This window comes from Camarhynchus parvulus, chromosome 28 (assembly GCF_901933205.1).
Source record: "Camarhynchus parvulus chromosome 28, STF_HiC, whole genome shotgun sequence".
Taxonomy (NCBI): Eukaryota; Metazoa; Chordata; class Aves; order Passeriformes; family Thraupidae; genus Camarhynchus; species Camarhynchus parvulus.
Genome location: NC_044598.1, coordinates 878,649 through 897,453, shown reverse-complemented (window position 1 = coordinate 897,453; position 18,805 = coordinate 878,649). Strand labels below are relative to the sequence as shown.

The 18,805-nt window shown below is 53.3% G+C and overlaps 1 protein-coding gene across 2 annotated transcripts; it reads right to left on the bottom strand.

Annotated features, from left to right (window-relative positions):
* Window positions 1-1,582: 1,582 nt before the first annotated feature.
* Window positions 1,583-18,572, bottom strand: ATCAY (ATCAY kinesin light chain interacting caytaxin). 2 transcript variants are annotated; one of them, XM_030966838.1, is made up of 13 exons: window positions 18,112-18,572; window positions 16,925-17,052; window positions 12,232-12,296; window positions 11,263-11,484; window positions 10,603-10,788; window positions 10,045-10,147; window positions 8,311-8,442; window positions 7,840-7,926; window positions 7,076-7,174; window positions 6,832-6,867; window positions 6,670-6,705; window positions 5,961-5,996; window positions 5,511-5,702 (listed from the first exon to the last, which is right to left on the bottom strand). In XM_030966838.1, the coding sequence occupies exons 2-13, from the start codon at window positions 16,999-17,001 to the stop codon at window positions 5,693-5,695; spliced, it is 1,089 nt and encodes a 362-aa protein (XP_030822698.1). In that variant the 5' UTR covers window positions 17,002-17,052; window positions 18,112-18,572; the 3' UTR covers window positions 5,511-5,692. The 2 variants fall into 2 exon arrangements, with proteins under 2 accessions (XP_030822699.1, XP_030822698.1); XM_030966839.1 differs by lacking the exon at window positions 5,961-5,996 and having other exon boundaries at window positions 1,583-5,702.
* Between the last annotated feature and the right edge of the window lie 233 nt (window positions 18,573-18,805).

The window sequence follows — 18,805 nt, the reverse complement described above, 5'->3', positions numbered from 1 at the left end:
CTGGGATTTGGGATGGACAGCAGGGAAAGGTTCAGGGGTTTGGGTGGGATGGAGATCAGGAAAGGTTCTGGGATTTGGGATGGAGATCAGGAAAGGTTCAGGGGTTTGGGATGGAGATCAGGAAAGGTTCTGGGATTTGGGATGGATCCCAGGAAAGGTTCAGGGGGTTTGGGATGGAATCAGGGAAAGGTTCAGGGGTTTGGGATGGAGATCAGGAAAGGTTCAGGGGTTTGGGATGGAGATCAGGGAAAGGTTCAGGGGTTTGGGATGGAGATCAGGGAAAGGTTCTGGGATTTGGGATGGAGATCAAGGAAAGGTTCAGGGGTTTGGGATGGAGATCAGGAAAGGTTCAGGGGTTTGGGATGGAGATCAAGGAAAGGCTCTTCCCCCAGGGGTGGTGGGCACTGCCAGGCTCCCCAGGGCATGGGCACAACTCCAGCCCTGCCAGAGCTCCAGGAGCCTTTGGAAAACCCTCTGGGATTGCTGAACAAAAGGTGGAGTCCGCAGAAAGCCACAAACATGCCCAGAAGTTCACCCAAGGCGCCAAGTGAGAGATCCAAGCGTGTGCTGGAAAGGGAGGGAATGTTCCAGCCCTTTCTCCTCTCGCATCATCACTTTGTTTTCCTCCCCTTGGCTGTGATTCACTGAATCCTGGGAGATGGAGCAGTGTAAAAGTGAATATTCACTGAATTATTTGATTCTGTGTCAGTGCAGACAGGAGCCTTCCCCACAGTGACTCAGCCCCAGGCAGGTGCAATCACCCCAGAAATGATCCCGAGGGGTCAAACGGAGCTGACACAAACCACAGCTCCTCTTTGGATGGATGGAACGAGCCAGGATGAGCCTCGCCCCTTCCTTTTGGGAGAAATCCTCATTATCTGCAGCTGGGGGTTTGGATTTGTGTCTGGAGAGCAGCCAGGATGGGAGCCCAGGGAATATTCTGTGATATTCCGTGTGCAATGAGCCCCAGGCAGTGTCAGGAGCCTGTGGGAGGAGAGATTCCCCCTCAGAGACAGGAGATTCCAGCGCTGAGGAGGTGGCAAAATGGGATTTTCACTCAGCTGAAAAAGTCAGGTTGAAGTTGAAAAAGATTTTTTTTATTAAATTCCACACAGGGCCAAATGTAAATTCCAAGGTGTTTTTTTTTTTTTTAAATGCCACACAGGGTCAAATTTAAATTCTAAGTTTTTGTTTTGTTTTGTTTTAATTCCACACAGGGCCAAATGTAAATTCCAAGTTTTTTTGGTGTGTGGTTTGTTGTTTTTTAATTCCACATAGGGCCAAATTTAAATTCCAAGTGGTTTTTGTTTTTTGTTGTTTTTTTTTTTTAATTCTACACAGGGCCAAGTGAAAATTCCAAGTTTCTAGGGTTTATTTTTTAAATTCTACACAGGTACAAATATAAATTCCAAAGTTTTGTATTGTTTTTTAAAAATTCTACACAAGGCCAAATGTAAATTCCATGTTGTTTAGTTGTTTTTTTTTTTTTAATTCTACACAGGGACAAATTTAAATTCCAAGTTTGGTTTGGTTTTTTTTTTTAAATTCCGAGTTTTTGTTTTTGTTTTTTTTTTTTAATTCCACAGGAGCTATTTTAGCAAAAACACTTGGAATTTTGCAGCGTCAGAATTTCCTTTGAATGCCTTTCTTCAAGGGAACAACATCCAAGCGACGAATTTCCCTCATATTTTCCACATGAAGCCAAATCCTAAATAAAATCTACTTGACAGAAGGAAGGGTTGGCTGAAGGATTAGTCTCATTTTAATAGAATATCCACAGAATTTATGGAATAATACAAAGCAAAACTCGGGGTACAGATGAAGAGTCTGCTAGCACAAACCACCTAATTACAACCACTGCAGAAAATGACATTTCACACGTTTGTACAGGTGGGGTTGGGCTGGAAAGGAACAAAAAAAAAAGGAAAAAAAAAATATAAAACCCTGGGATTGTGGGTTTATTGTCATGGGGAGTTCTCAACTCCGCTTTTTTACCAAAATCTGCTGAGTTTCTGGCTGCCAGGGAGGAAGGAAAGAAGGAAATAGAAAAGAGAAAAATGTGCTTTTTGCGGGTTTTTTGTCCCTTTCTCCTGCTCCAGGCCCATCCCAGCCCTTCCTTGACTCCTGGCTTTTTGAAATCATCTAAAAAAGAGGATTTGTCTCCTTTAAAACCTTTTTTCTGCACCTCTGTGGGGAATAAAGATGGAAAAATAACCATGAGGGAATCTCTAAATATCCACTGACATTTGCACAGCCCTGGATAAAAGGATTGGGATGAATTCCTGCCCTGGAATCCAGCCTTGGTTCCTGTGCCTTCCTTGTGAACCACAACAAAAACTCATGGTCAGCCCCAAAAATGGGTGGGAAAAAAGCGGAAAATTGGAGTTTCTGGAGCTGAGGATAAATCCTCCAGGAGAGGGGAAGGGAATTCCTGCTCTGCACAGGAAGAAATTGGATTTTTCAGGCTGATGTGGAGCGAATTGAGGTCCTGCCATTAAACACACAGCGAGTGAAAACACCAGGATTTGGTGAATGTGGGCATAAAAGAACTTTTTCTGCAGCTAAAATGCGACTTCCCATGGGAGAAAAATCTCAGGAAAAGTCAAATCAGGCCAGAAAGTGCTCAATGTAATCCAGGGAATTGAGAAATGATGATCTTGGTCCTCCAGGGATGATTTTCTGAGGCAGGAACGGGGCCTGGTGCACGCTGGGGGCACTGAGCAGTCCAGCAGTATTGCTAAAGGGATGAGTTTATTTCATTTTCTCCTTTAAACATATTTATATATTTATATACTGGTCAAAGTTCTGCTGGAAATGCACTTCCACCAGCAGCAGCAGCGCAGATTTCTCCCCATCCAGCTGAGATTTGTCACTCCACCTTTGGGACGGGGACATTTTCTTTTTTTTGGTGTTTTTGTCCAAGAATTTGTAGCTTTTTGCTTTGCAATCAACTGGTTGAAATAAGTTAATAATAATAATAATTTTTTTTTTTTCTGCTACAAAATGCACTTTTGACATTTCTGATTTCTCCTTGATGGGGCTGCAGGTTCTTCTCTGTGTTAAAAGACATAAAAACTTTATCCGTGTGTCCATCCATCCATCCATCCATCCATGAACATAAACTTTACATGCTTATAAAACTGTGAAAAATTAAAATCTACTGCACACCACCTGGAGTGCTCCATCACAAAGTGCACTTTTTGAAACAAAACAAAACCAAAAATCTCTTCCAAGAAGTTAAAAATTGATTTTTTTTTGTATGGAAACAACTGCCCACCTCCATCTCATGAAGGGAAATTTGGGATCTGTCCTTTTCCCAGCTGAAATTCCCTTGCTCTGAAGGAATTACTTGGAAAAAGGTGAAGTTTCATTGTAGGATCTGCTCATTCTGTATTTGTTTTTTCCTGACAACACAGACAGAGTGGGTTTGGGGAGGAATGAAAGAACCAAAAAGCAAATTCCATCCTGGTGCGGATCCCTCGTGAAAGGAGATTGGCATTCCTTCTCTCCCACATCCATCTTCCCCATCCCAGCAGTATTTTTGGACGGTTTTTGATGCACAAACTCTTTCTAGAGCTGGATTTTGACCATTCAACATTTTATCCACTTAATTGTTGAATAATTGCAAACTTCCCTTGCGGTGCCAGCGTGGGTCACACTCTGGGTGGAAAGCTGACGAATTTCCCTCTAAATCCATTAAAAAAAAAGAAAAAAAAGAAAAGGAAAATCACCTTGAAGTGTTTCCAGTGAAGTCCCAGCCTCTGGGCCCACGAGGAGCTTTGTGATTGTTCATGGCGGGAACTGAAATTGGTTTAATCAGCAAAGTCCTTCCTCCACCCGAGGGGATTTGGGAATTCCTGGCTGCTCCTTCTGCCTCCAGACAGAGCTGGGAGCTCAGCACAGCAGGCAGGAGTCACCTGGAATAAACCTGAGCTCCACCAACACCTGCAGGGCTCCTCTTGCCTCCAATTTTACAGAATTCCTTGTAAAATCCCATTGGTTTGGGTTGGAAAGGACCTTAAATCCCATCCTGCCACGATCCCAGCCCCTTCCAACTTGGAATTTGGTTTATTAATGAGCTTGTTTAGATGGAATGTGGAATTTTTTTTTTTTTTTCCATCTTCAGCCTCCGGGCTGGTGCTGTGGGTGCAGTGCTCTGCTTTCCACCCATGGCTGGGGCGTGTGAGGAGAACGTCTCAAACGAGAATCAAGGTTCAAAAGTGCTTTTGGTGCTTCCTTGGAGCACCCAGGGGAAGAAGGGGCTCACCCAGAGCGGGTTTGTTCACTGAAAGGAGGAGAAAAGCAGCTTTGTGTGTGCAGAGGAGCCATCCCCACTCTGCCAGAATTCTCTGTGAAACGATGAGAGGGGCAGGGAATTCTTCATCTGGAGAATGCAAGGGGTGATGAAGTGGAGAAACGGGCAGGGAATTCTTCATCTGCAGGTGTTTGAGAGCGGTTTTACCTGATCATGGCATCAGGGGATCCTGGAATGGTTTGGAGGCACCTGAAATCCCATCAGTGCCACCCCTGCCATGGCAGGGACGCCTCCAACTGCCCCAGCCTGGCCTTGGACACTCCAGGGACCCAGCCTGAGGCCATGCAAGCTGGCTCTGCCTCTGAAATCAGTCATTTCCAAAGAATTTTGGCCAGACAGTTGTTCCTTCATTTCTTCCCCCCCTTCCTTTGCTCACAGAACCCTCACGGGTCCAAATCCCGAATCCCAGGAGTCCAAGTCCCACCTGCGCCTCTGGGCTCCAGCAGCCAGCCCCACGTTCTGCACCCTCCATGGGGCCGTTCCAGGCCGGGATGCGGGATTTTATGGGCAGAATTCAACGTGCTGGATGAGCGTTTCCCTCCTCAGGGAGCCTCCCAACCCTTCAGCAGCTCCTGGGAGGCGTCAGCAGCGAGTGATTGTCCAGTGGAGACCAAGACCTGGAGAACTTCCCTGTGCTGGAAAGCTCCTTCCAAACCCCGACCCTTTGGGGTGTGTGCCCTCAGGAGAAGGTTCTGTGGGATCCCTCCGGGGTGCCTCATGCACCTGGGTGAGATAAATCGGGAAAAAAACAGGAAAACCCATGGAAGAACTGCGGGGTTTCCTGCTGGGCATGAGTTCCAGAGGAACGGTGGAAGCTGGCAGTGCTGCCCAGGCCTTGGGCGCTTGGAATCTTCTGGAAGAAACTCACAGTGGCTGGGAAAAGGAGGGAAAAGCTCTTCCCGTTGCCTGTGGTGGTTATTCTCAGCTTTTGGGGTGTCCTGGAGGAGCCTGGGGGTGCTCCATGCTGGCCAGCAGCGAGTGAAGGGGAGGTTCACGATTGAAACCAAAATAAATTCTCTCTCTGGGCTGGAGATTCATGGGCTGGAGGCTGCTCCTGACTTACTCCAAGGATACACAGTGAGTATCTGCACTGTGCAATGCTCTCCACAGACCATTCCCTAAACACACCAGAACCTGTAAAGTGCTGCTCTTGCTTCGTTTTCTGGGGGGTTGTTTGGTTTTTGTTCTTCTTTAAAAAAAAAAATGGAAAGTGATTCCCAAGAGGTCAAAGGACTTTGCATCTTGGAGGCAGAGGAGGCAGGCTCCAGGATTTACAGGGCTTGGAAGAAGGTGGTGGCAAGCTCTTGTCCCCAGAGGTCGTTGAGGTGGGTGACTCCAGGCTGCTCCTTCTGCTCCATTCCTCCGTGCTGCTCCCACTCAGGACATGCTGGGCAGAAAAAAAGAGACAGGAGGCATTTTCAGGCAGCAAACTGAGGTAAAAAATGTGATTATTGCCACCACATCAACAACAACAAAAAAAAGAGTGAATTTGAGTGAAACGGTTCACAGAAGTGTGTTGGGGACACTGATGGTGCCAGCCATGGCTTTCATGGGCAGAGGGGACAAAGTGACACCAGGATGGGGGGTCCTGGTCACGGATCACAAATGGCACGGGATGGGACCCAGCCACACCAAGAGCTCAAACCTGGTCTCCTGATCCTCTGCTGGGGGCACGGGCATGCTGCGAAGAGATAATAAAAATAAATAAATCTCCAGCGTATGATAAATAATGAATCTCCAGCACAAACCAATCCCCCCGCTCTGCCCTGAGCCGCAGGAATATTTCAGCCTCATCCAGGGGATCTTTCCCTGCTCCCCCTCAGGAATTAGGATAAGAAGAGAGGCTGTATCTGCTCAGGGCCAGAGCCAGGCCATGTTATCCTGGTGAAGGGTTTCATCTGCCAAACTCCTCCAGAATTTCCCTTCCCTACAGTTCCAGCCTTTATCAGATCCTGAACACCCTGGGAATGTCCTGGTGGATCCCAGGGGGGCTCCCAGGCTGTGGGGCTGCTCTCATGCCCAAAGAGTCTTCAAGGGAAAGGTAAATCAGAGAAAAGGGTAAATCAGAGAAAAGGGTAAATCAGAGGGGAGGTAAATCAGAGGGAAGGTAAATCAGAGGGGTGGCTAAATCAGAGAGAAGGGTAAATCAGGAGAGGGTAAACAAGGGAGGTAAACAGGGAAGGTAAATAGAGGGGGTAACAGAGAGGGTAAAAAGAAGGATAAACCAAAGGGAAGGGTAAATCAGAGGGAAGGTAAATCAGAGGAGAGGGTAAATCAGAGGAGAGGGTAAATCAGATGAAAAGGTAAATCAGAGGGAAGGAAAATCAGAGGAAAAGGTAAATCAGAGTCCTTACCTTTCCCTCTCAGCCATGTCTTGTTTCTCCTCTGCCCTGTAAACACAAATCCCATTGGGAATCCATCCCCCAGTGGGAAGGAGGAGACCCCAGTGCCTTTCTGGGGTGATGGGTGGGCCTTGGAGAGGAGCCACTCTCCATCCCTCCCCAAAGTCATCTTACCTTTCTTTTCTGGCCTTGATCCTCTCTTCTTCATATCTGCAACAAAAACAAAACCTCCTTTAGCTGCTGCTGCTCCCTTTTAGTCCCATTTTTTGGTGTTTGCTGAGGGTGGCAGAAGCTCTGAGCTGCCCCAGCCTGGGGCTCTCCCTCGGCTGGGACCAGGCTTGCCCAGGCTCTGCCTTCCCAATCCATGGATTTGGGCTCGGGACCCTCCCCAGAGCCCCAGGGTCCCTCTGGCACTCACTGCAGGACACACTCTGGGATCTGCACGTGCTCCATGGGGATGAGCTGCTCCAGCTCCTCCAGGCTGTGCACGTACTGGATCTTATTGATGAACTTCACACTGGCAGGGGGAGAGACAGAGAGAGAGGCCGTGCCACCCCAGGGGCTCCAAAAACACCTCTGGAGGTGGCACTGAGGGGTGCAGGACAAGGGACAGCTTCACCCTGGTCACCCCTGGCTAAGGGGGAGCTTAAAATCTGATTTGTGGGATTAGAACCCAGGGAAGGGCTGGGGCTGTGCCCGGGGGGTGGGATGGAGATCAGGGAGAGGTTCTGAGATTTGGGATGGAGATCAGGGAGAGGTTCTGAGATTTGGGATGGAGGTCAGGGAAAGGTTCTGAGATTTGGGATGGAGATCAGGGAAAGGTTCTGAGATTTGGGATGGAGATCAGGGAAAGGTTCTGGGGTTTGGGAGGGAGATCAGGGAAAGGTTTAGGGGTTTGGGGTGGAGATCAGGGAAAGGTTCTGGGGTTTGGGATGGAGATCAGGGAAAGGTTCTTCCCCCAGAGGATGTTGGGCACTGAATTCCCCAGGGAATGGTCCCATCCCAGCCCTCCCAGAGCTCCAGGAGCCTTTGGGCACCACTCTGGGCCAGGCTGGGGTTGTGGGGTGCCTGTGCAGGGCCAGGGGCTGGGCTGGATGGTCCCTGTGGACCCCTCCAAATGAGGATGCTCCATCACTCTGTGATTCCAAACCTCCACCCCAACCCTGCTGAGCCTGTGCTCACCTGATGAAGGGTCTGGAGATGGCCAGGACAGTCCTGATGAACCACGAGGGGTGCACGATGATCAGGGCCTTGAGGTTCTTCCTCAGCCTGGGGACGAGTCAGGGGACAGAGTCACATTCCAGGGACATTTCCTGAACCGCCCTGTGCTGTGCTGGGCTCCCCCAGGGGCTGCCCAGCCTCAGCTGGCTCTGTCCAGCTAAAACCCCTCGGGAAGCTCATCCCAGCTCAGCAGGATGTGGAGCACTGCTCCGCTCTGCTCTCTGGAAATATCATTATCAATCAAAATATTCCTGGACAGGGCTTGGAGCAGGTGGGAGGTGTCCCTGCCCAGGGGGAGTGCAATGAGGTGATTTTTGAGGTCCATTCCAGCACCTGGCCGGTGTAGGGAATGTGGGACTGGCTCAGACTCATTCCCGTTGGAGAGCAGCCTCTGGTTTTCCTTTGGAGAGGCCCCAGCAGCAGGGTTCTCACCTTCTGTCGATCATCTGGTAGCACTTCTTGAGCCAGCCCAGGCCGGGCATCCTCCTGCGCGGCGTGGCCCCGTTCAGGTACACGATCATGTAATCCTCGGCCACCAGCAGCTCCAGGCTGCTGATCACATACCTGCCAGGGGGCACCGAAGGGAACCCAAGTGAGACCCCAAAAACATCCTCTAGATTTCTTCAAGTGCCCCTGTGCCACCCTGAAACAGCTGCAGAGCCCCCCTCTGCAGGGCTGGGAAGAGCTTTGGTCTCCGGGGGGATCCCTCAGGGGTCAGCACTCTGTGCCCTGCCCAGCAGGGAGAGTCCCAGCCACACTCCAGGCTGGGTACAGTGAGTCCATCCTGGCCATAATCCACTGCAATACTTGGATGCTTGGCCTTGTTGGACTCGGAACTGGGCCCAGTGTCCCCCCAGTGTCCCAGCAGTGTCCCACCAATGTCCCCCCAGTGTCCCACCAATGTCCCACCAATGTCCCCCCAGTGTCCCCCAGTGTCCCACCAATGTCCCACAAATGTCCCACCAATGTCCCACCAATGTCCCACTAATGTCCCCCCAGTGTCCCACCAATGTCCCCCCAGTGTCCCACCAATGTCCCACAAATGTCCCACCAATGTCCCACTAATGTCCCACTAATTCCCCCAGTGTCCCCCAGTGTCCCACCAATGTCCCACCAGTGTCCTCCCCAGTGTCCCCCCAGTGTCCCACCAATGTCCCACCAATGTCCCACTAATGTCCCCCCAGTCTCCCACCAATGTCCCATCAATGTCGCACCAATGTCCCACTAATGTCCCACTAATGTCCCACCAATGTCCCACCAATGTGCCCCCAGTGTCCCAGCAGTGTCCCCCCAGTGTCCCACCAATGTCCCACCAATGTCCCCCCAGTGTCCCACCAATGTCCCACCAATGTCCCGCCAGTGTCCCCCAGTGTCCCACCAGTGTCCCACCAATGTCCCACCAATGTCCCACCAATGTCCCCCCAGTGTCCCCCCAGTGTCCCACCAATGTCCCACCAATGTCCCACCAATGTCCCCCCAGTGTCCCCCCAGTGTCCCACCAATGTCCCAGCAGCCCCAGCCTGCTCCCCGCTGAGGTTCCAGGGAAGCTGTTCGGTGCTTTCCTGTGCAAACCCAGGGCACCGGGAATATTCCTCTGTCTGCTCTGGGGTGCCCTGACCCCCGGGGCAGCACTGACTCTGACCCTCATCCATGGAGAAAGTTTCCCAGACTTCAAGATAGAATCCACAAAAGTGTGAAATGGATTATAGAGAGCAGTGTAGGTGTGTCACTGGGTGAGAAATTGAGGTTTTGGGATTTTTGGTGTGTTGTGGATGGAAGGGAGATGGAGGGCACAGGGTGTCATCCTGGGCTTCTTCTTCATGCTGCTTCTCCATGGGTTTGGGTGGCATTTTGCAATTGGGTGGAAAAATCTGCATTGTGAACTCTTTGGGATCAGTTGTTGGGTTAAAAGGGAAAATAATCCAGGTGTCAGCTCTTAATTGGACAGTTTAGTCTTAAAAGACCTGGTAACAAGGGATTGTTGGCCATTTTGTGCCTTCTGGTGAAAAGCTGCCCAACTCACAGCAGCGAGACTGCTGTACTGATAAGAAACAATAAACACCTGAGCCCAAACATGAACTACTGGCTCAGGTTCCCTCAATCCAGACCCAGAAAAACCCACAACCAGAGCTTCCCCCAGCCTGCTGTCCCTCCCAGAGCACTCACAGGAAGAGGTTTTCCATGATGTAGTGATAATCTGCCAGGTTGCTGTCAGGGAGGTAGCAGGCGGCAAAGACGATGATGGCGTTGAGACCTTCTCCGTAGTACCCTGCCCAAAAAACCACAAAAGTGACATTTTCCAGGCAAAAATGGGACAGCTGAGGGAAAAAACAGCACTGAAATTTGGCCCTGGGGTGGTTTCTGTGTCTCTGCTCAGTTCCAGGTGAGCGTTTCTCTCTTCCACGGTGAGATTTCCTCCTGGCTTTGGTTATAATGTGGGTTTGGGGTTCAGAGAAGGGATTTGGGGGTTTTAAAGCTGGGCTGTTCCTTGGCTTTGCTAGGATTTTGGAAACAAACCTGACTGCACCTGTGTGGACCCTGGAGCATCCCAGGGGCTGGCATGGTCCCTCCAGATGATAATTCCACAATCACTAAACATTTTTAGCACCATCTCAGCACTTCCGTGCTTCTCTGCCAAAAACCCCAAAGATTTTCCCCCCAAACAGGCTCCAGCCAGCCTTGGTGTCCCCTCAGAGGGACAGAGCCGCCGGGGTTTGGGCTCACCTCCGTGTGTCACCACCCTCATGTAGGGTTTGATCATCTGGAGGTCGATCCTGTGCTCCTGCTCGCCGATGATGACGGTTCTCCAGAGGCGCCCGTTGGTGGCACTGCCATCCTCGGTGCCCCCGTCCCCAAACAGGTCTGCACTGTCCCCAGGCATGTTCTTGGCCGTGGCCACGGGGGTGTCATCTGGGGAAGGCACAAAGAGGTCTTGCCTTGAGGAGATGTTGGGAACAGCTTTGGGAACGCCGGTTCCCAACGGGGTTCCCAAAAAATTCTCTTCCTTATCAACCCGGGACACTCAGGGATGATGCTCTGATGGGGTTTCACCTCCAGCCTTGATCTGGGCCAGTTTATTAATAATTTTTCTTTTTGGGCCAATTTATTAATAATTTTTATTAGGAATATATTCATAATTTTATTTTACAAACACATAGCTGTAATAACTTTGAAAAACGATGTTGCATGAATTTGCCTAACCATTCAGAAAAGGGTGCAATCCTCCAGGTTTTAATCTTGCTCTGCCGCCCAAATATTACAGAAATAACTTTAAAATCTCCCTCTGCTTATCAATCCTCAGCTGCTGGTGGTGAATTGTGTCAAAAAAATCTTTAAAATGAGGCTAAAACCCACCCCAACCCCTGGAAATGCTCAGCCTTTTACCCTCCCATTCCAGCTCGTTCCCATTGCCCAGGAACTCGAGGGAATCTGTCTCATCAGGAGTTTCAATGTCATCCACGTTGATGTCCAGGTCATCCGGGGTGTCCAGGAAGTCGTCGGAGAGGATGGAGCCCTCGCTCTGGTCCAGGGAAATGTTGATTTCAGGTGCGACCAGGGTCTTCCTCTTCCGATGGGCCCCGTTAAAGTTCAGCGTGTTGGGGGGAGCTGGAGTTCAAAGGAAAATAAAACTGACAGGGTGTGTGGGGTTTGGACAGCGTTGTGTGATCTCACAAGGTAAAAAAAAAATTGGGGTTTTAGTGTATAGTAATACATAGAAGCCAAGATAGAAGATTTTGGGTAGGTTAATTGTCTGTTTTACACCTTCTTCTTCCTTCTTCTTCAGTTTTCTCTAATTAGGTAAAAGGTGTCCGTGTTGTGAGTTTTGAGAAATCATAATAGAGTTAGAAGCATAAATAATAGAGATATCAACTGTTCATTAAAGAATTAAGACTTAAATAGCCTTGGACAAACACCATTTTAGCTCACTTTCTCGACTTGTTAAAGAGAGCTCACATCTTGTAATTTTGGAATAAATAAAGATAATAAACTCCAGAGTGAGGCTTCAAAAAGGTCTCCTGAGTTTTATTCACCCTGACCTTAGGACAAGAAAGAGCCTGGCATTCCAGGGCATTCTGGAGGCGCAGAGCAAGGCATCCTCACGGATAATTCCTGCTGGAACATGGACCTGGAGCCCTCAGGGTGGTGGGTCGCACTGGGAGGCACTGGGATGGGAGTGCCCACCCCCCTGAGATCCCAGTTTCCTCCCCCAGGAGTGATGGACAACTCCAAATCCCTGCTGGTTCCCTCTCCCACGTGAGAATTTTATTTTAATTTTTTTTTTGTTTTAATGGAAAATCCAAGGTTTTCTCCCTGCCTGGCCGCTCCTCTGGGCTGGCAGAGGTTGGTACTTACAGGATGTGGTCTCGTCCTCCGTGGGGCTTCCCAGGGACTCCATCCCCGTCTCTTCTGGGAGAGGCCTGCAGGACAGGAGGGGCAAAAGAGGGGGAAACGAGGGGGAAATCATCCTGAGGGAATGAGGAGGCAGCAGGGAAAAAACCCAACCCCGCTGCGCTCTGCCCTTTCCCTTTTCTCACCCTGAGGGATTCCCGAGGGGGATTTGCAGGGTCTGGGCTTCCCTCCTGGCTGCTCTGCAATCCCCACCAACCTCCAGACTACGCCAAGGGATGAAAAATCCAGCCGGGGAACAGATCCTGCCCCCACATGGCCTTGGCAACATTCTCCTTCTCTGTTTTATGCTCATTTTTATTCTGTAGGAGCTCCGAGGGGCAGTGCCAGGCCCTGGGGCTCCTCATTAGGGCACCCCCTGTATCCCCATTCCCTGGCAGGGCTCTGGGATGACAGCCACAACCACAGGGAGGGATGTTTTCATCCCAGTCCATCACAGCTTTACCCACAACTTCCTTCCCCAGGAAGCTCCTTGGTGCTGGCTCTGCTTGGGACCCGCGACCCCAAATTGTCACCTCATATCCCCCTGGGTGACTCCCAGCCCCTGCTGAAAGCTGGAATTGGGTTCAATCCGTGCTAAAATCCAGGTATCAGCATCCAACCCCTATTTTGGGGCCACCTCTCCTTTCCTGGGGTTTGCAGCCTCTCCTGCTCAGCCCCTGCACCCTCCTGGCTCACATCTCAGCCCCTCCAGCTGGAGATCAATGCATTGAAAAGATTTCCTTGCTAAAATCAATGCCCAGGGCGTGCCTGGCACCCTTGGGCAGCTGCTGGAGCTGCTCCTGCCCCACACTGGGGTGAGAAATTGGGAATTTGGGTCTGGGCTGTGGCCAGGAACATTTGCTGTGCCTGAGCCTCACCCCGGGCACTCCCGGGTGCTTTTCCCCTTAACTGGAGCTGGGATTTGTTCTGTCCCCTGGAATTATCTGTGTTTGACGTTTCTTCACCAACCCCCCCCAGCTGCACAGCTCCACGTTGCCAAATCTCTGTTTGAGACCCATCCTTCCCCCTGGCCAGGGAGGAGCTGTGAAACCCCTGGGACAGGGACAGAGCCGGGAATGGGGAGGATGGGGATGCGGATGAGGATGAGGATGATGAGGATGAGGATGATGTGGATGGGGATGGGATGGGATGGGATGGGATGGGATGGGATGGGATGGGATGGGATGGGGATGAGGATGAGGATGAGGATGAGGATGAGGATGAGGATGAGGATGAGGATGGCGATGAAGATGAGGATGATGAGGATGAGGATGATGGGGATGGGATGAGGATGAAAATGAGGATGGGGATGAGGATGGGGATGGGAATGAGGATGATGAGGATGAGGATGATGGGGATGGGATGGGGATGGGGATGAGGATGATGATGGGGATGGGGATGAGGATGGGGATGGTGATGATGATGAGGATGAGCCTGAGCAGAGTCGCTGTCCAGCAGCCCGATGGCCCCACCACACAGGAAGGAAGGGAGGTGACAGCAGGGACACGATCCAGCCCAGCTCTGCCCCGCTCCTCTCCCCGGTGCTGCCATGACACCGGGGCCACCAGCAAAATTAAACCCTATAAATATGCAGATTAAGGGATAATCCTCCTCTGCCGGTCACTGCATATTCATGAGAGCTCAGCACCCGATCAAAGGCACGTGCAGGGCCCTCCGGAGCAGGGGAAAACCCCCGCGCCCCCTCCGGCTCCCCCTGCCCCGTGCCCGCCCGGGCCTGGCGCGGTCTGTCCCGGGAGCTGCCGCCTGGCACGGTTTGGTGACACAGCATCCAGCTGGGCAGGGAGGGGAGGGGAGGCAGCTGAGTACGTGCTGCTCACACCGAGCTCCAGCTCCGGCGGGCGGAGGGAAGGAAAAGCCCGGCTCACCTTCCCCGAGGCTGCGGCGGGGCGATCGCTGCCTCCTCCCGCGGATCCTCCTGCCCCGGAGCCCTCAGCGCCCCCCGGGCCAAATTCCGAGAGAGCCGGGGTTCTGCTCCGGGCCCTGGGCCAACCCCGGCCCGCAGGGACCGAGCGGGACGGCGGGATGCGGGAGGGATGAGAGGAGGGATGCGGGGATGGATGCAGGGATGGATGCAGGGATGGATGCAGGGATCGATGCAGGGAATAGATGCAGGATTAGATGCAGGAATAGATGCAGGAATAGATGCAGAGATAGATCCAGGAATGGATGCAGCGATGGATGCAGGAATGGATACAGGACAGTTGCAGCGATGGATGCAGGAATGAATGCAGGAATTGATGCAAGGATAGATCCAGGAATAGATGCAGCGATGGATGCAGCAATGGATGCAGCGATGGATGCAGGGACGGATGCAGGGACGGATGCAGGAGTGAGCATGCTCCCGCTCCGCGCCGCCCGCGTCTCGGTTACGGCATCCCCGCCCCGGGCCGGCCGAGCCGGGCCGGGATCAGAGCCCGGGCAGCGGCGGCACCAGGATCCGCCCGCTCCGTTCCCGGCTCCTCCTCGGAGCTGCTGCCGCGGTTCGGCTGCCCAGGAAATGCTGGGAATGTCGCCCCGGGCCCTCAAGCAGCGCCTGGGTTCTGGTTTTTCTGTTTTCCCGGCCCAGATCTCTGTCTAGGATGTGGCTTTTCCTTTTTTTTTTTTTTTTTTCGGGGCAAGATTGGCTAATGGCAGGCAGGCAAAAATAGCTCTGCAGCAAATCAGCTGCTGGAGAGCGGCTGTCCCACATGCAGCAGTTTCTGCCCTATTATTCCAGTGCTTCCAGCGGGGAAGCGGCTGGAAAAGGACAATTTATTTATTTTCATTGCTGGTGGAACCCAGCTGGCTTTCCCTGCTTTGCCTGGGGGCTGTTTGGGCTCTGCCTCGCATCGTTCCTGCTCAATCCCTCTGGAGGAGGCTCCTCCCAGGGCTCCGGCCTCATCCTCCCCTCTGCCTCTTCATTCCCAGGGCGTTTTCCCGGCTTTGGGAGCTTTCCAGGAGGAATTTCCCCGGGAGGCTGGGCCTGGAGTTTGCTGCTGCATGGGCAGCGTGGGACGGAGCTCCCGGGCGGTGCCTGGGCTGCTGCCGAGGTGTCCCAGAGCCAGGGCAGCTTTATCCCAGATTTCCTAGGGAGATCTGGGACGATCTTTTCCTTCCTACACCTTCATTTCCCGTCGCTATTCTCTGAGCAGCCTGGTCTGCTGGGAGGAATCCCCAACTCTGGGAGGGAGATGAGTTTTAAGGCAGCTTGCAACCCAAACCATTCCACGATTCCCCCATCCATCCATCCATCCATCCATCCATCCATCCATCCATCCATCCATCCATCATCCATCCATCCATCCATCCATCATCCATCCATCCATCCATCCATCCATCCATCCATCCATCCATCATCCATCCATCCATCCATCCATCATCCATCCATCCATCCATCCATCCATCCATCCATCCATCCATCCATCCATCCATCCATCCATCCATCCATCATCCATCCATCCATCCATCCATCCATCCATCCATCCATCCATCCATCCATCCATCCATCCATCCATCCATCCATCCATCCATCCATCCATCATCCATCCCTTTCTTTCCCACACTTCTCTCTCCTTTCACTCCATTCAAAACCCAGGGCTGGCAGGGATCCAGCAGCTCTGAGGGAACTTTATCCACGCTGGGAGGGCCAGGGCTGGGAAGGAGGGAAGGACAAACCCCGCGCTGTGGGATGCAGCACAGAGGGGCTCACAGGGGACGCAGCTGGGGCTGCCAGGAACAGAGCCAGGCTCATGCCGGGGGAACAGGAGCCCCTTTCTCTGTGCCTGCAGCTGCAGGGGCTGGGCCAGCCCTGAGAGCCCCCGGGCACCTGCAGCTGCACCAGGGGCTCGGGAGCATCCAGAGCCAGATCCCAGAACGGGCAGAGATGGGAGGGAGCTGTGAAATCCCCCCAGAGCCACCCCTGCTGCCAGGCAGGGCCACCTGGAGCAGGGGAATCCACACCCGGTGGGTTTGGGATGTCCCTGGAGCAGGGGAATCCACACCTGGTGGGTTTGGGATGTCCCTGGAGCAGGGGAATCCACACCCGGTGGGTTTGGGATGTCCCTGGAGCAGGGGAATCCACACCCGGTGGATCCCCTGGGATGTCCCTGGGATGTCCTCGGAGAGGGACAATCCAGCGCTGCCCTGGGCAGCCTGGGAGTTGGAATGAGCTGGGAATGGGGGTGGGAATGTGCTGGGGATGGGTTTTGGCACCCTGTGCAGCTGCTGAAGCCGATCTGAAGGTGGAAGGTGCCACTTTGGCACCTCCTGTCAGCCCCACAGGGCTGACTGCTCTCCTGGCACAGCAGCACTGCTCTGTTTGGGATTCTGCTGGATTCAGAGCCTGGGAAGGAGTCCACAGATCCATAAATCTGCTCCCACGTGTATCCATCCACCCTCCATCCCTCTGTGGATCTCTCTATCCATCCCAATCCCCCTGTGCTGCACACCCAGCTCCATTCCCTCCTCGCCGTGCCCACACAGGGCTGCCAGAAACATCCCCAGATTTTTGATACACTCAGAGCAGCTCCAAAAATTCTGAACCCCTGTTGGAGTTCAGGCTCCTGTTGCCTCTGAGGCCTTGGCATGGACCCTCCCACTCTGATGGTCTCTCACAGGGGAAAAAAAAAAAAATTCTCCTGGTTTTTTGGGAACATACCTGGGGAAGTCCTCGTCCTGCCACTCCTCCTTCACATCCACGTTCTCCATCCTCAGCGTGGCCTCCGTGGTGCCCATGGCTCCCAGGGAGGGGCTGGAGCCAGTGGATCCCCCCAGGAAGGGCTCAGGCTGCAGAGGGAGGCGCAGAGGTTGGCATGGAGCATCGCCACCCCTTGGGAAGGCAGGGTGGGTGAGAGGGGGATTGTTTGGAAAAAGCAGAAATCCTGCACTCCGGACACGTTTTGGGGCAGGAGGAGGAGGAGGGGAGGGTCGGGGTGTGGATCTGTTGGGGCCCCAGCTGCTCTCCCTGACACCCACGGGTTTTCCCCTTCTTGCCTCCCCTCAAGGCCGATCTGCTCCTCAATCCCTCGATGCTGAGGAAGGGGAGACTGGGAGGGCAGGGCAGGGTGAGCTGCCCTGGGCTGCTCTGGGGCATTCCCAGATTGGCATTCCCACATCAGCATTCCCAGATTGGCATTTCTGGGATTGGCATTCCCAGGATTGGCATCCCAGGATTGGCATCCCCCGATTGACATTCCCAGACTGGCATTCCAGGATTGGCATTCCAGGATTGGCATTTCAGGGATTGGCATTCCCAGTTTGGCATTTCAGGGATTGGCATTCCCAGACTGGCATTCCCAGATTGGCATTCCCAGGACTGGCATTCCCAGATTGACATTCCTGGGATTGGCATTCCCAGATTGAAATTCCTGGGATTGGCATTCCCAGGATTGGTATTCCCAGGATTGGTATTCCCAGACCAGCATTCCCAGATTGACATTCCCAGGACTGGTGTTTCAGGATTGGCATTCCCAGGATCGGCATTCCCACATTGGCATTCTCCGCCTGGCATTCCAGGATTAGCATTCCCAGGATTAGCATTCCCAGGATTGGCATTCCAGATTGGCACTCCCAGGTTGGCATTCCCAGCCTGGCATTCCCGGGTATCCCAGCGAGCCCCTGGCCAGCTCTGGCTCCATCCCTGCCTTTCCCTACCCCAGACACCTCCAGGATCTGGAAAATCCCGGCTCCCCCCGCTCGCCGGCGGCAGCTGCTCCGTGCCAGCCCCGCGGGCATCATGGAGGGACGGAGGGAGAGGGAGGAAGGAGAAGGGAAGGAGGAGAGAAGGAGAAGAGAAGGAGAAACCCCGGCCGGAGGCGGCTGCCGCAGCATCCAGCCCGCACTCACCGCTGCCGCTGCTCAGAGGGGAACAAAGGCGAGCCCGAGCCTTCCTCCCGGCCAGCTCGGCATTCCTCCTCCCGCTGGACGCGGCTCAGCAGGTGCAGCCCCCGGATGGCGACGGGGATGAGGAGGATGAGGATGGAGCAGCGTGGGGATGCATCTAGGTCGGCGTTGCCCGCAGCTGCCGCTGCTCCACGGTTCGGCTCGGCCGAGGGATGGGCTCAGGGCGTTATTTGCGCTCCTCCATGGCTGCTGCTGCTGCTGCCTCGGCCGCCTCCTTCCCTCCCCTCCGCGGGAATTCCTGATGGTTTTGGGGATTTGGTGATGTTTTTTGGGATTCGGTGATGGGTTTTGCGATTTGGTGATGTTTTTTGGGATTCGGTGATGTTTTTCGGGATTCGGTGATGGGTTTTGGGATTCGGTGATGGTTTTCCGCCGGCAGCTGGCGGAGCCTGCGCTCCCCTAAATCAGCGAATTAATTCCCTGCTTGTGCGCGGGAGGGGGCTCTGCAGGAGGGGAGGGACAGCACAGAGCCCTCCCCGTGCCAGCGCCGCCCCAATTGGCTGCCAGGCTCCAAACCCGCGCCCGGCTGGGCGGGTGGCGCTGCCAGGGCTGGGCACAGCCTCCGCTGCCCGGGGGTGCCCGGAGGGCAGGGCTGCTCCTGCCGGAGGGCACCGAGGGCTCGGCGGCATCGTTCCCT